The sequence below is a fragment of the Lycorma delicatula genome, chromosome 6 (genome assembly GCF_047948215.1).
Source record: "Lycorma delicatula isolate Av1 chromosome 6, ASM4794821v1, whole genome shotgun sequence".
In the NCBI taxonomy this organism is placed as follows: Eukaryota; Metazoa; Arthropoda; class Insecta; order Hemiptera; family Fulgoridae; genus Lycorma; species Lycorma delicatula.
In genome coordinates, this window is record NC_134460.1 from 19,728,037 (window position 1) to 19,741,459 (window position 13,423).

General features: G+C 29.4%; 1 protein-coding gene across 3 annotated transcripts in view; it reads left to right on the forward strand.

The window, feature by feature from the left end:
• Positions 1 to 13,423, forward strand: part of SPoCk (secretory pathway calcium atpase) — a 180,424-nt gene that overhangs the window by 150,854 nt on the left and 16,147 nt on the right. For all 3 annotated transcript variants that reach the window (XM_075369352.1, XM_075369353.1, XM_075369350.1), the window contains exons 14-18: positions 5,346 to 5,516; positions 6,265 to 6,413; positions 8,652 to 8,818; positions 11,216 to 11,401; positions 12,267 to 12,414. In XM_075369352.1, the coding sequence (XP_075225467.1) occupies positions 5,346 to 5,516; positions 6,265 to 6,413; positions 8,652 to 8,818; positions 11,216 to 11,401; positions 12,267 to 12,414 (821 nt within the window). The remainder of the gene's footprint in view (positions 1 to 5,345; positions 5,517 to 6,264; positions 6,414 to 8,651; positions 8,819 to 11,215; positions 11,402 to 12,266; positions 12,415 to 13,423) is intronic.

Here is a 13,423-nt window from a genome sequence, read left to right on the forward strand (position 1 = left end):
TTCCAAATTGCAAAGAACCGAATGAACTGGAAATGGTAATAAGAGAATGGCTCAAAAAATGCACCCAAAAATAAAAATAGGCTAAAAATCAAAACACACAGTGTGGTTTCGCCAGCAACTTGGCATTACCAGCAAACGATATTGACTAAACTTAAACACAGATATTAGAACTTAAGATCAGAGAAAATCACATTAAACAAACAGACTAAAACATTGCAAATAAAATTGACCTCAAAATATTCATAAAGACAAAATATGCCCCAAAAACCAACAAGAAAAGAAGTAACCGTAAATGTTAATAAAGTCAAAATAGTAAACCAATTTATATACCTTGTAGAAATAAATGTATTTTATTAATAAATAAGAGAAATAAATGTTTCATTTAGGTTATTTGAAACAACCTTCATTTAACAAGAACAAACAAACTAGTTAAAGCACAAAAATTAACCTGGTGCACCTGCAGGAAAAAAAAAATGTATATCCATAAATGCAAAAATAAGACATAACACAGTTATAAAACAGAAGCCACAGTCGCAGCAGAAGCACTCCCACCTGATTGAACAATCAACAAAATGTACCAGAAAGATGGGCAGTGGTGGATCATGCTCAACAAAGTCATGAACAGGGTTAAAACCCATCTCTTTTTATGCAGTGTATAAGAGGAGGTAAGGATTCGTTAGATACATCATGGGAATGCAAGAAACTTCTGTAATAGCTGGTGCAGTACAGTCTCGACTTGAAAAACACAAGACAAAATGAAAACTGTATCAGAGAAATAGGAGAACCGAAGGAAATTGGCCTTACACTGAAAGGCACCACAGACAAGTTAAAAGTAAATTAAAAAATCAAGGATAAAAACAATAGCTTTACACTTGAAAGAAAGAAACTCACAACACAAATATTTTCAACACCAGAAAGGCCACAGAAATTGAATTGTATGAAAAAGTACTGGGAGGACTGCAAGGCCCGAACAGTCCCTTCGAAGAAACTTCAATAGTGGACTGACTAAAGTGAACCTACACAGTATGTTTGAAAAGTTCCCGAACTAAATTAATTAAAAATACAGATTTAAAGATAAACTAATTTACTTACATCAGCCCTCTACATAGAACCCTTTTCTAGTTATGCACTTGTTGCAGCGCTGGTAGAGCTTGTCAGATTCTCTGGAGAAATCACTTTGTGAGATACTCTTCAACTGCTCGGTGCAAACCCTTTGGATGACCGGAATGTTGTGAAAAAAGCAGCCTTTTTACCTTCAGCTTGAGTTTCAGGAAGTTAAAACAGTCTGCTGGAGCCAAATCGGATGAATAGGACAGGTGGGATAAGACAGTGATTTGATTTGCAGCGTAATAACATGTTAAAACTGTTGCCATGTGTGCCAGGGCATAGTTGTGCAAGAGATTCCAACTGCCCGGATCCTGGTATTGGGCCGGATTCGATGAATGTGACTCATCAGGTGATTTATTACTTCCAAATAGAATTTACAATTCACAATTTGATCTATTCACAGTTTGAATAGAATTTACAAACTAACGGAATTTTTTTAGGTTGGGAGAAATTCATGATGAATCAGGTCCTTTGAGTTGAAGAGTGCAATTAACATTGTTTTCACTCTTTATTTTTGTTGCCTAGCTTTTGCTGGTCTTTGTGCTATAGGACTCAGCCAGACAGTAGATTGAAGCACCAGCTTTCATCCCCAGTACAGTTGTTTTCAAAAAATTCAGGTCGCTATTGGCAGTTTCAATGAAGTCTTGAGCATAAGAAAGACACACCCGTTTTTGTTCTTCAGTCAAGAAGTTTGGAACAAAACGAGAGCATACCTTTTGGCAGTTCATTTTTTCTGTTAGAATTGTACATACCGCATCTTTACCAATGTTTAGCTGTTCTGCTATGGCCCGAAGAGTAAGATGAGGTTTTTCGAGCAGGAGTGCACGTTTTCATCGTGAACAGCTTTTGGCAGCCTCCCACTTCATTTGTTGTCATCCAGCAACTCTCTACCATCTTTAAACCGCTTCTACCACGTGTATGTTGTAGTATGAGATGCAGCTTCATCACTGAATGCTTGCTATATCATAGAATAAGTTTCAACAAAAGATTATTTATTTCGTAACACAAAATTTATCGTGCTTCCTGTTCCATGTTGCAAGTTCGCACAAGGTCACATGAACACAACTTGTTCATGTGACTTGTTCTTGAGTTATTTATTCAGTGGCTGAATAAATAACTCAAGACTGGAGTGATGAAATTTTGTCCACCTACTCATCAATATTACATAGTTCCTTGGTTGTCCCAGAGAAGCGCTACTTGTACTGACTACAGAAATTTAGTTTGGAAACTTTTCAGACCTACTGTGTATGCAGTTATAAAAGATGACAAAAAAAGAAGAAAATATACATATAAGTGATTTCAAATTGCACAGAAATTTCTTGGAAGTTGATTCTATAGCCAAAAATAAGAAAAAAAATTGATGTAAACGTAGGTCAGAAAGTGGTTTGTTAATAAGTTTCAGCTCATGAAAGACTTAGCCCTGCTTTCTACACTCTCTGTGAAATTAAACCGTACTAAAATTCTTGGGCTACAAATTGAGGTAAATTTGGTGCTTTCTTATGGTTTTTGATTTAAGAAAAAAGTGGTTTCAGCCCTCAATCTCACTTTGGTTTTAAGAAAAAAGGATAAAATATGAAAAATTTTTGTTGGAAAATACACTTTTTTAGGTTAGAATAAAATAACTTAGCCAATAAAAAATTTAAAATTTTTAGTAACTTTTTAGAAAATTTAATTCTGAGAAAATTGATGTAAATAAATATTAAAATAAAACAAATTTAAAAAGTTTAACTTTAATTAGAAACAAAACTCAGATTAATCGGAAAAGTGCTATGATTCTAACAAAACAATTTATTAACAAATGCTGAGAATTATAGAACAAATTTGAGACATCCTTCTAAAACATTAAAATTTTTATTTTTCACAGGTTGGCAATAATAGCTGATCAACAGTTAAGTTGAATGTTTAGAATTTGAATATTCATTTGAGCAATGTTTGTTCTGTTACTGTTCAGTCAGTCATTCACAGTGGGTGATACCACAAATTTGTTTTAATTTGGAAAGTTGACGAACATGTTGTTAATTTATAGAAAAGTAAATAAAAATGGATTGGCTGCTGTGCATGAATACTGAGAAAATTATCTAGATCAAAGAATACCATATCATAAACATTTGAGGCTTAGGAGAGGCGAGTTCGAGAAACAGATATGTTTAAACCACAATTTGATGCTGTTCATCAACATTTTGTGAGAAATGTCAACACTGAAGAAGTAATATTGAATGCAGTATAATTATATCCATACCATACAACACATGTACAAGAGTTATTATCACCTGATTTTGATAAATAAATGAAATTTTGTCAGTGATTAATTAGAAAATGTGAACATCATCCCAGTTTTGTAAGTAATATTATAATTACTGATGAATCCTGTTTTACAAGAAATGGCATTGTAAATTATTGAAACACTCATATTTGGGCAGAAGAAAATCCCCATCAGACTGTTACAAATCATTTCCAATGCATTGTGGTGTGATCTTCTGGGTGATAATCTCATAAACCTTTTTTCTTACCACCAAGGCTCAATGGAGAGTGTTACTTCCACTTTCTACAAACAAATCTGATAAAACTTGGAAGATATTCCACTTGCAGATAGAATATAGATGTGGTTTTTCAATGATGACGCACTTCCTCTCTGAAAGTTACTCCCACACAAGTTTCAAATTTCTCACTGACTTTAATTTCACTTGTATATATCAGTTTTATATATAAACCACTTAACCACCAAACACAGTAACAGAAAAACCTAAAAAAACTAATACAATAGTCGACTTTTTCAGTATTCCACATCACCAGTCTGTATATAATTGTACAATAATATCAACAGATAACAAAAACAAAAAAGAAATAAAACCTTAAAATTTTAATTTGAAATTATAAACCCTAACAACCACAAAATTTATAACAACACAATTTCACTGTAATACTAGAAATTTTTAGGTTTTTCTGTTATTCTCTTTGCTGGTTACGTTGTTTTTTTAGTTCAGTTGGCACATTGGTTAGTATGTTGATGAATTATTTAAATTTTCAGAAAGTTATATATATCTAACAGTAAATAAATGGCTAAATTTTGAGTAGGTAGTTTGTGTTAACTTATACATTGCACAGACTTAAAAAGATCAAGACATGCCATAGTTTTTTTTTTTTTTTATCAGAGTCAAATACAGCATACAGTAGATGTAATAATTGATGATATGATTGATCATTCTTTCTTTCTTTTTTAACATTACCATTAAGCAGTAGATAAATAATATATTGTCTTCGTTATATATGTATGTACCAGTTCACTATGTTTAATTTCTTTTTAAATCTGAAAAATGATTTTTTTAAAGATTTTATGCTTTACCCATACATTTTGAAATTCTGCATTTAAGTGTGAAGTATTTAGTAAAAAATAATTTGTGATAAATTGGTAATATAATTTATTCAAATATTATAAATTAATTTTTCCGATTAATTTATGTATTTAGAAAATGCATAAATAGAACAATAAAAACTTTATTTTTTTATAAATTAGGTCAAAGGTGACCTGACATGTGAGACAAATTTATAAAATTAGCATATCCATTCTCAAGATTAACAAAATATCATCTGCCTTGCTGATAAATTACAAGTAAATGGTTTCCAATTGCCTTATACAATGAGCAGAATTTACTGTTAGTATGCTAAATCCACTTAAATGTTGGTGGTATGGGTGACATTTTACTTTATTAGTATTACTTTATGGGTGGTTTTACTTTTTTACCTTTTTCTCTACAAGAACTGAATGTATAATAAATAAATATCATTACGTTCATTTAAAATAACTTAATTAGTGCTGCTTACATTGTTTCTCAGAAGCTGTACATGCAATAAACAGTAAGAAAGACTGGGATGAATAAAGTGTAAGTCAAGAAACAAATTACCATATCCAGACATCAAAAAAACTTTTTTTAATAAGTTGTTGGTTTTCATTTTTTCTATATTCCCTGTGGTAGGCATGGTCGCATTGAGTGTTATAATTACTTTATGTAATTCTTTGCAACCACACTACCCAGCGATTTTATAAAATTGTGAAAAATAAAGTAATTTAGATGCATTAGTAATTTTGAAATTTTTTTTTTCTTAATTTGTAATTAAAATTCTTAATTATTAATGAAAATATTTATAATACATAAAACGTGGCATGTTTGTTTTTTTATATTTTATGCTAATAGAATGTACTGTAAAAGTCAGTTTTTATACAGTCTTTATTTTTATAGTTGTTGGTATGGCTCGTGGTTCTTCACTGCAAGATCTCTGTTACATGGGTTTGGTAGGTATATGTGATCCTCCACGTCCTCATGTCAGAGAATCTATACAGACATTACTTCAGTCAGGAGTAAAAGTGAAGCTGGTTACCGGTGATGCACAGGAAACTGCCTGTGCTATTGGTGAGTTTTATTTAGATATAACTTCATTTATTTATGATAGATATTTTTGGAATATTGACATTTTATAATTTTTTATACTGAGTTGCCAAGTACAAGCTGTATTGTAAAAGTTTAATATCTAATTAGTTATTCAAGGCTCAACTACAATAAGATTGTTTTGTTAAATTATAAATATATTTCATCTTGAAAAAAAATTGTAAGTCTTTGTTTCTTAGGCATCTTTATCTTAGCCTTTTGGGATTAGTTTTTAGAAGTTTTTGGTTGACATTAGGTTGTAATTCTTACCACTAATACTGTAACATATAAAAAAAAAATAATTATTATGTCCTAAATTATAAAATCATAATCATTAATGACACTGTGGTTCAAAAATTTAAGTGAAAAAAATTGAACTCAAATTATAACTTGACCCGTTTTGTCTACATATTAATAAGTGTTTCTACTACTATTAGAAAATATTATATAGATCTATACATTGGAGAATAACTTAAAGAATCAAAATGTTGTGACAACAATGCAGTGCTGATGATAGTTTTAAAAGTACAATTAGTTCAACTTGCTGGAGGTTTTTAAGAAGTTATTTTGATGCTATATTACTGAAAAATGTCATTCTCTAAAAAAATGTTATACTTTTTTTCTATGGTAAACAAAAAAGGCTTAATTTGTTTTAATTTTGTGACATTCATATATGTATTAAGGTTTTTACTGTGTTAATATTTTTAATTTTAATTGAAGTAATTTTTTTCAGCTGGCATGATTGGTTTAGATACAATACATGGTCAAGTGTTATCTGGTGATCAAATTGAATCGATGACACAACATCAATTGGAGCAAGTCGTTAACAATGTTAGTGTATTCTACAGGGTCACTCCAAGACATAAACTCTCTATTGTAAAGGTTTGTATTATTTTAATACACCGAATCCAAAGATTTTTTTCCATAGATTAAGATAGATTGATCACATACTAATTTAAGGTATGTTTAGATTAATTGTAAAATGATTTAAAGAAACTGCCTTGTCATAATATTATTACAGTTGAACTTTTGTACACACGTGTGGAAGGAAGTTTGTGCAACTAACAAGATTTTGTTTAAACTAAATAACCCAGAATACTGAAGTATACAAAGAAATCTAAAAATGTTATCATTTTGACAAGAAATTGAAAAAAAAAAAGAAATAGAAAACTAAAATATCTTTGTATTGCTAATGCAGTAACAAAAGGAAAACATTTGTTCTTAATTTATTAGTATTCTGCTTTTCAGTTTACTTTCCTGGCATCATAGCTCTAGAGCTATGCACTACAAGCACACATATTCAGATTATAATAGATTTTTCATCCTCTGAATGTGTGACCTGTAATTATGGAATGTAATACATGTGAGTATTACTCTCTCTCTCTCTCTCTCTCTCTATATATATATATATATATATATATATATATATATATATATATATTATAGTTAAGAAAATGAAGTCAAAAAATCAGGTTTAGGTCTATGTTGCATTTCTTGACATTTCATGATCCAGGGGCACAAAAAAAAAGAAATAGGGGTTAATGTTCATATGTAATGTGCGTTGGCATAATGGTTTTGACTGGTTAACCTGATATTGATGAAATTTTGTGCAGAGACTCGTGTATGTGGGGTAATCTATTGGTAAAATTTTGGATCAATATCTTTAGGTGGTGGAGGGGGGGTCAGTTTTCAAAATTTTATAAACATAACTTTATATTGCGATCAGTACATGTATGCATGCTTATCTTACCCTTATTTTAGCTTGCCTCAAAAATTAAGAAAATGAGCAATCTTAATTTATTGAATATTTTTTAACCAAATTTTTTTTTAATGTCTTCCTAGGAATAGTAGTAGTGCAAGTGACAAAAAATGGAAAAAAAATACGTTGGGGTCAATATTAGGGATGGGGGAGAGCCGATCAAAGTTTAAAAATATTAGTTTTTTGAATTTGCCAAAACTTTTTTTGTTTATTTAAACGTTTAATAGTATTAAAAGTAATAAACTTTTAATAATAATATTAAAATAAAATTTCATCATAATTCACCTTCCACTCTCAAAAAGAAATCTTAGGTAACTTTGTCATGTATAATTATTTTTCTACTCTATAAGAATAAATAACCAATGTCAGGAAAGTATTACAACTTTGTTGTCTGATTTTTTTTTTAATTGATGTTATTTTATTTTGTACTAGTTTTTCCTATTTCTATGGCAAGCTGATAGGTATGTCATTATTTTGTTCAACAATTTCTTCAGTCTGACTTCTTTGGCTCTCACCATGTGTTGTATTCATAAACATGTATTTATTTTTAACATAAGCAATGATTTCTTTTCATTAAATTTTTTTTTCTTTTTTCATTTTAAAAAATTTCAATCTGAACCTTCAATTATGTTTTCTGTAATTATGCGTCCTAAAAAACAGACTATGTCATTTTTGTAACAATTTACTATTGTATATGTAAGTAATATTTCCCACTTTTACTCTAGGGCATTGTGTTTGTAATCAGAAGTTATTAAAAAAAAATAACAATGTGCTCCTTAAAAGGTAAAAAAATTAAAGTCAAGTGATACATTAACACCACTCCTTTTTATCTGCAAGTCTGATTAAAAACCTACTTGCACACATATTCAGAGTGTCATAGATTTATCATCCTGTGAATGTGTGATTTGTAATTTTGGAATTTAATAAATGTGACTATTACTATATGTGTATATATATATATATATATATATAATATAACTATAATATATATATATATATTATAGTTAAGAAGGTTTCTAGAAATTTACCTTCATTTAGTTTTTAGTAAACTTATAATTTCATGTAGTTCAAAAAAATTCATTTATACTAATTGATCACCAGTTATTTGTTGGTTGTTTATTCTTCAAGAAGCAATCATTCCTGTTTACATAAAGTTTTACTGATGATGTTAACAAATGATTCCTTTATTCAGATTTAACTAGTATTCATTCAGATGTAGCCTAGTATGATTACGCTACAACTATCTACTCAGTGGCTAAGTGACATGGTCTTACAACGGGTTGTTGGACTAATGTATCAACTGTTATTGTTTGTTGATTACTTTTGCCACTTGTTAGCTAATTTTTTTTTATTGTTTTTAGGCATACCAGAGGTCTGGGGCAATAGTTGGTATGACTGGTGACGGTGTTAATGACGGAGTTGCTCTTAAAAAAGCTGATATTGGTATTGCTATGGGACAAAATGGTACAGATGTGTGTAAGGAGGCTGCTGATATGATATTGGTGGATGATGATTTCAATACTATTATGTGAGTTAATTTACTTAAAGTTATCTATCAATTTGATTTGTAGTTTAATCTTTCAGGGTGGGTTGACAGTCTACACTTTCCACCACTAACTTTCATTTGTCACAGTATGACATTCTACCTGCATCTTGTTTCTTTTTATTTGTGTTGTATTTTCTTGGCAGTGTTTTAAAATTAATATATAAAATATTAATATTTTTCTATAAGCTGTAAAAATGGTGAATCTAATAGATTTATTTTTATGTCATTTTGAGCAAAATTTCTAAGTCAAAGTGCTTTTTAATCATTCTTTAATTTTTTAAAAACAATTGTGCTTTTCTAATAACTGTTGCTCTTTTAAATATATAATTAATTTCCTTTCATTGGAAAATAGATTTATAAAAAAAGAAATTGTAGAGTTGATCCTGAAAGTAATTGGACTGATACTGCCAAGCTCAATTTATTGAAGATATGAGCAAATACATTTAATAATCTTCAAAATAGGCCCCTTGTGTAGCCATAGAGCACTACCAGCAATGTTTCCATTGTTGTTAGGCCTTTACAAACTCCTGTTGTGATATGTTACAGGGGTTTCTCATCAGACCTCTTGACAGTTGCAAATTGATGACCTTTCATGTCTTCTTTCAGCTGGGAAAATGGAAAGAAATCATAGGGAAACAAGTCAGAGCTGTAGGGCAGCTGGTGGCACTTTCTTGTTGGTCAGAAATTTGCTTTCAATCCATTGTGACTCATCTCGTTATCATAGTGAGGATCCAGCTATCAGAGATCTCTAGACAGACACGAATTGGACGTAGATGTGGAGCCAACTGTGGTTATTTGCTGTATGTTGCTAAAACACACCACTATAAGCTTTCCTATCCACTGCACCTGACACGCCAGGGTCAATCCGGTTACTATCAGAACAAACCCTGTACTAAGATCTCAATAGCTTTGAATAATTCCATTGTTCTTAATTCCCTCTTTTATTCTTGTTAGTAGCCTTCTATATGGTTGATTCTGATTATAACTTTCAAAGTGAAAATGCTTTTTGTTATTGACTATATACTGGACAAAAGGTGGATCTACAGCCTGCTGCAAAAATGTTGCATGGTTTATATTTCATTGCACATGATTTTGTCAATTGCTTTTGCCAGTTGTAACTAAATAACATTCATGAATTTAGCCTACTAACAACAAAATATTTTACAAAAAAAGCTTGAAAATCCTGAAAATTTTTAGCTGTTTCTTGAATTGTGATTTTTTAACACAGCTCTAACCCCAATGTTTTCCTTCTTGAGCCCTAAAACAAAAACATAATTTTAGAAAAATCGTTCATATCAAGAAGTATAAATCATTCATGTGCTGCACACAACTGCCTGGTGCATCACCATTGGTCCACCTGTCCCATTAGCAGCTAAAATAAAAATGTGAGCACATATAACAAACAAACCCATGCACCAACCCTTTTTATGGGTAGTGATTAACGTAGTAACGTATTAACCATTGTGCTAATAAAATTTAATATTAAATAAGATTTAAATCACCAAAATATAGTAAATAGATAATATTACATCGTTCCAGTACTGGATTGCAGAATTGCTTCATCCATAATAACTTGAAAATTTATATAATTGTAACATTTTTGACAAATTGAAAATTCACAAATTATAAAAACAATTTATTTTAATGTAATTATAAAATTAAATACTAACTGAAGTTGCAGGATCCTGCAAAAATTGATTTTTGGAATTAATATGGTAAGTTTAACTTATCTATTTACTTTGTGTCGATAGTTTAATTTTTTTTTTTTTTTATTGTTTTACAATTGGGAAATATTGCTAATTTTTGTAATTATAAGTATAATTCACCACCTTTTAAATGAATTTAGTGGAAAATTTTCTTATAGTAATTTATTTAGCGAGTCTAACTTGGGTCTTCTATAATTTTTGTAATTAATGTTGCAATCTTTCCTGATAAAAAAAAATTATTCAATAATTCAACAAAACAAAAACATCATTGAAATTGGTTCAGAAACAAACAGGTTGTAAGACAAATATTAACAAATACGCTTAAGTAAATGTTTTTAATGTTACCTAAGTTTTAACAACCAAAAATTAATTTTGCCTTTTTTTCTGGAGCTACATTATTAATTAGTTTATTCTTACTAAAAATAATAATAAAATTAATATTAACTCGTTGAGAAATATAATATTTTCCTAAAAAACATAAAAAGTTACTGGCTTTGATGATTCCTAGTAAAAGCAGCTAAGTTCTTCTCATACTGTGGAGAGAGAACCAGTACAACACCTCTTACACTGAAGGTTTAATTCTTGATAATTTATTTTTTTCTAAGTTTTTTAGTAAATATGAGAATTAAATCGCATTCTTTTGTTTTACTATATGTGTTTTATTTTATTTCAGAGCTTCAATTGAGGAAGGCAAAGGGATATTCTACAATATAAGAAATTTTGTAAGATTTCAGCTTAGCACTAGCATTGCAGCTTTATCACTTATTGCCCTAGCTACACTATTAGGTATCCCAAATCCATTAAATGCAATGCAAATACTTTGGATAAATATCATTATGGATGGTCCCCCTGCACAAAGGTAATTTTATTTTTCTTATTATTGAAGGAAATAAAAAATATATTGGGATATTTTTTAAGTTTGTTTCAAGTTCTGTTATATATTACTTATAGAATATTTATCTTTTATATAAGCATGTATTTACTGTTTGTAATTTTAATAATTATTCTAAAAATATAATTTACTGTAAGAAATTATTGTCATCAGTATATAATAACACATTGTATGGTTCATGTTAGGAATGCGAACTTCAGTGGATAAAAAAGAAATCAGCTCAGCATTTGTCTGGACGGATCAAGGAAAATGCTGATAAAACCTCGATCATTAGAATAACAAAATAATTAATTGTAAAATAAAAAATTGAAATTGTTGAAGTTTACATTAATAATATTTAAAAATAGATACAAAATAAGACACAAAAAATAATGAATCAATTACAGAAAGAAAATGTAATTCAGAAGGAGGTGGTAATCAAAATTTTGAGCTCTATTTATATACATGTTAAACAGATGTAGAAAATCCTTCTCTTTTTAGAAGTTTTTTTTTAAAAATGAGAGTAATATTGTTTCACTAAAGAAAGGCTTTTTACTTCTAATTTAAATTATAAATTGGTAGGAAGATTTTTTTTTTTTAAATGGATTATTAGATTATTAAAATAGCAATGATAGTATAATAATCTATTTCTCATAATTTGAAGTATTTTTTTAACGCAAAAACAGTTGTGATGTGGTTTGATAGAGGTAGACATTGTTATTTTTTAAGAATAAGTCAATACCTATTCTGGAAAATATATTCTATGAACACTTTCATATCGGAAGTTGCTTTTTTCATAAAAGGTTGACAATTTTAATTTAATTGCTAATTTTTAATATTTTTTTCTTTGCAGTTTGGGAGTTGAACCTGTTGATCATGATGTTGTGAAACAGAGACCTCGTAACGTTAAAGAACCAATGATAACAAAAAATTTAATTATAAATGTACTTTTATCCGCATCTATCATTATCCTTGGTACACTTTGGGTATTTAAGAGGGAGGTTTGTATTTAATTTTTTTTTTAAATAAAATACTCATTACACATACTTTACAGTATTATTTGACAATAATAGTTATGATATCAGCTTCAGGGATGATCCATAAAAAAAAACTCAACTCCATTTTCTTACTCCTGACTACAAAAGAAGAGCTAAAATCTGTTATAAATCCTTACACATTGAAAATCTCCTGGATTTTATGAAATAACTCCTGTAATCGTAAACACTCTTGCTGAATACATAACATATGTAATGTTTTACCTTATTAATTTTAGTATAACTTCTGGTATGTTTTCAGATGTATTGAAAAAAGCAGTACATAGGGGTCTGACAGGACCAACCCAAGTAATTATCGATCTATAGCCGTCCTATCTGTTGTTTGCAAAATTTTGAAAAAAATATTAAATAGTAAATAAATATTAAATAGTAAATTTTTTGAATAGAGTCTTTTTTTTAGCAAAAAATTTGGTTTCCAAAGTAAACTGAATACTGAGTATGTTCTATTATATTTCATGTCATAATTATATGATTATATAAATGATGGCAGTTTTTGTGCTGGTCTTTTTGTAGATGTAATGAAGGCTTTTGATACAGTGGACCATCACATTTTACTTGATCGACTATATAATGCAAGTATTAGGGATATACTTATCAGTGGTTCTGTTCATACTTATCAGTTCAGACTCACTGTACTAAAATAAAAAGAGAAACCAGTGATGAGGAAAAAATACTGTACGGTAACCCCCCAGGACTCGATGCTGTTTGGCCCCTTGTTTTTAATATATATAATGAACTTTTTGCAAACGATATAGCACTGTTTTATAGAGCAAAACCTATTCTAGAATTAAAAGCCCACATGCAGGATTACATTAATTAAATTAAAATTGTGGTTTAATAACAATTACATGATGAGCCCTAAAACCAAATATATTCTTTTTAATATAAAAACAAATTACACTTATTTGACTTCTTTAAAATACCATCAGACATCTTGTAATAATGGCATATAATG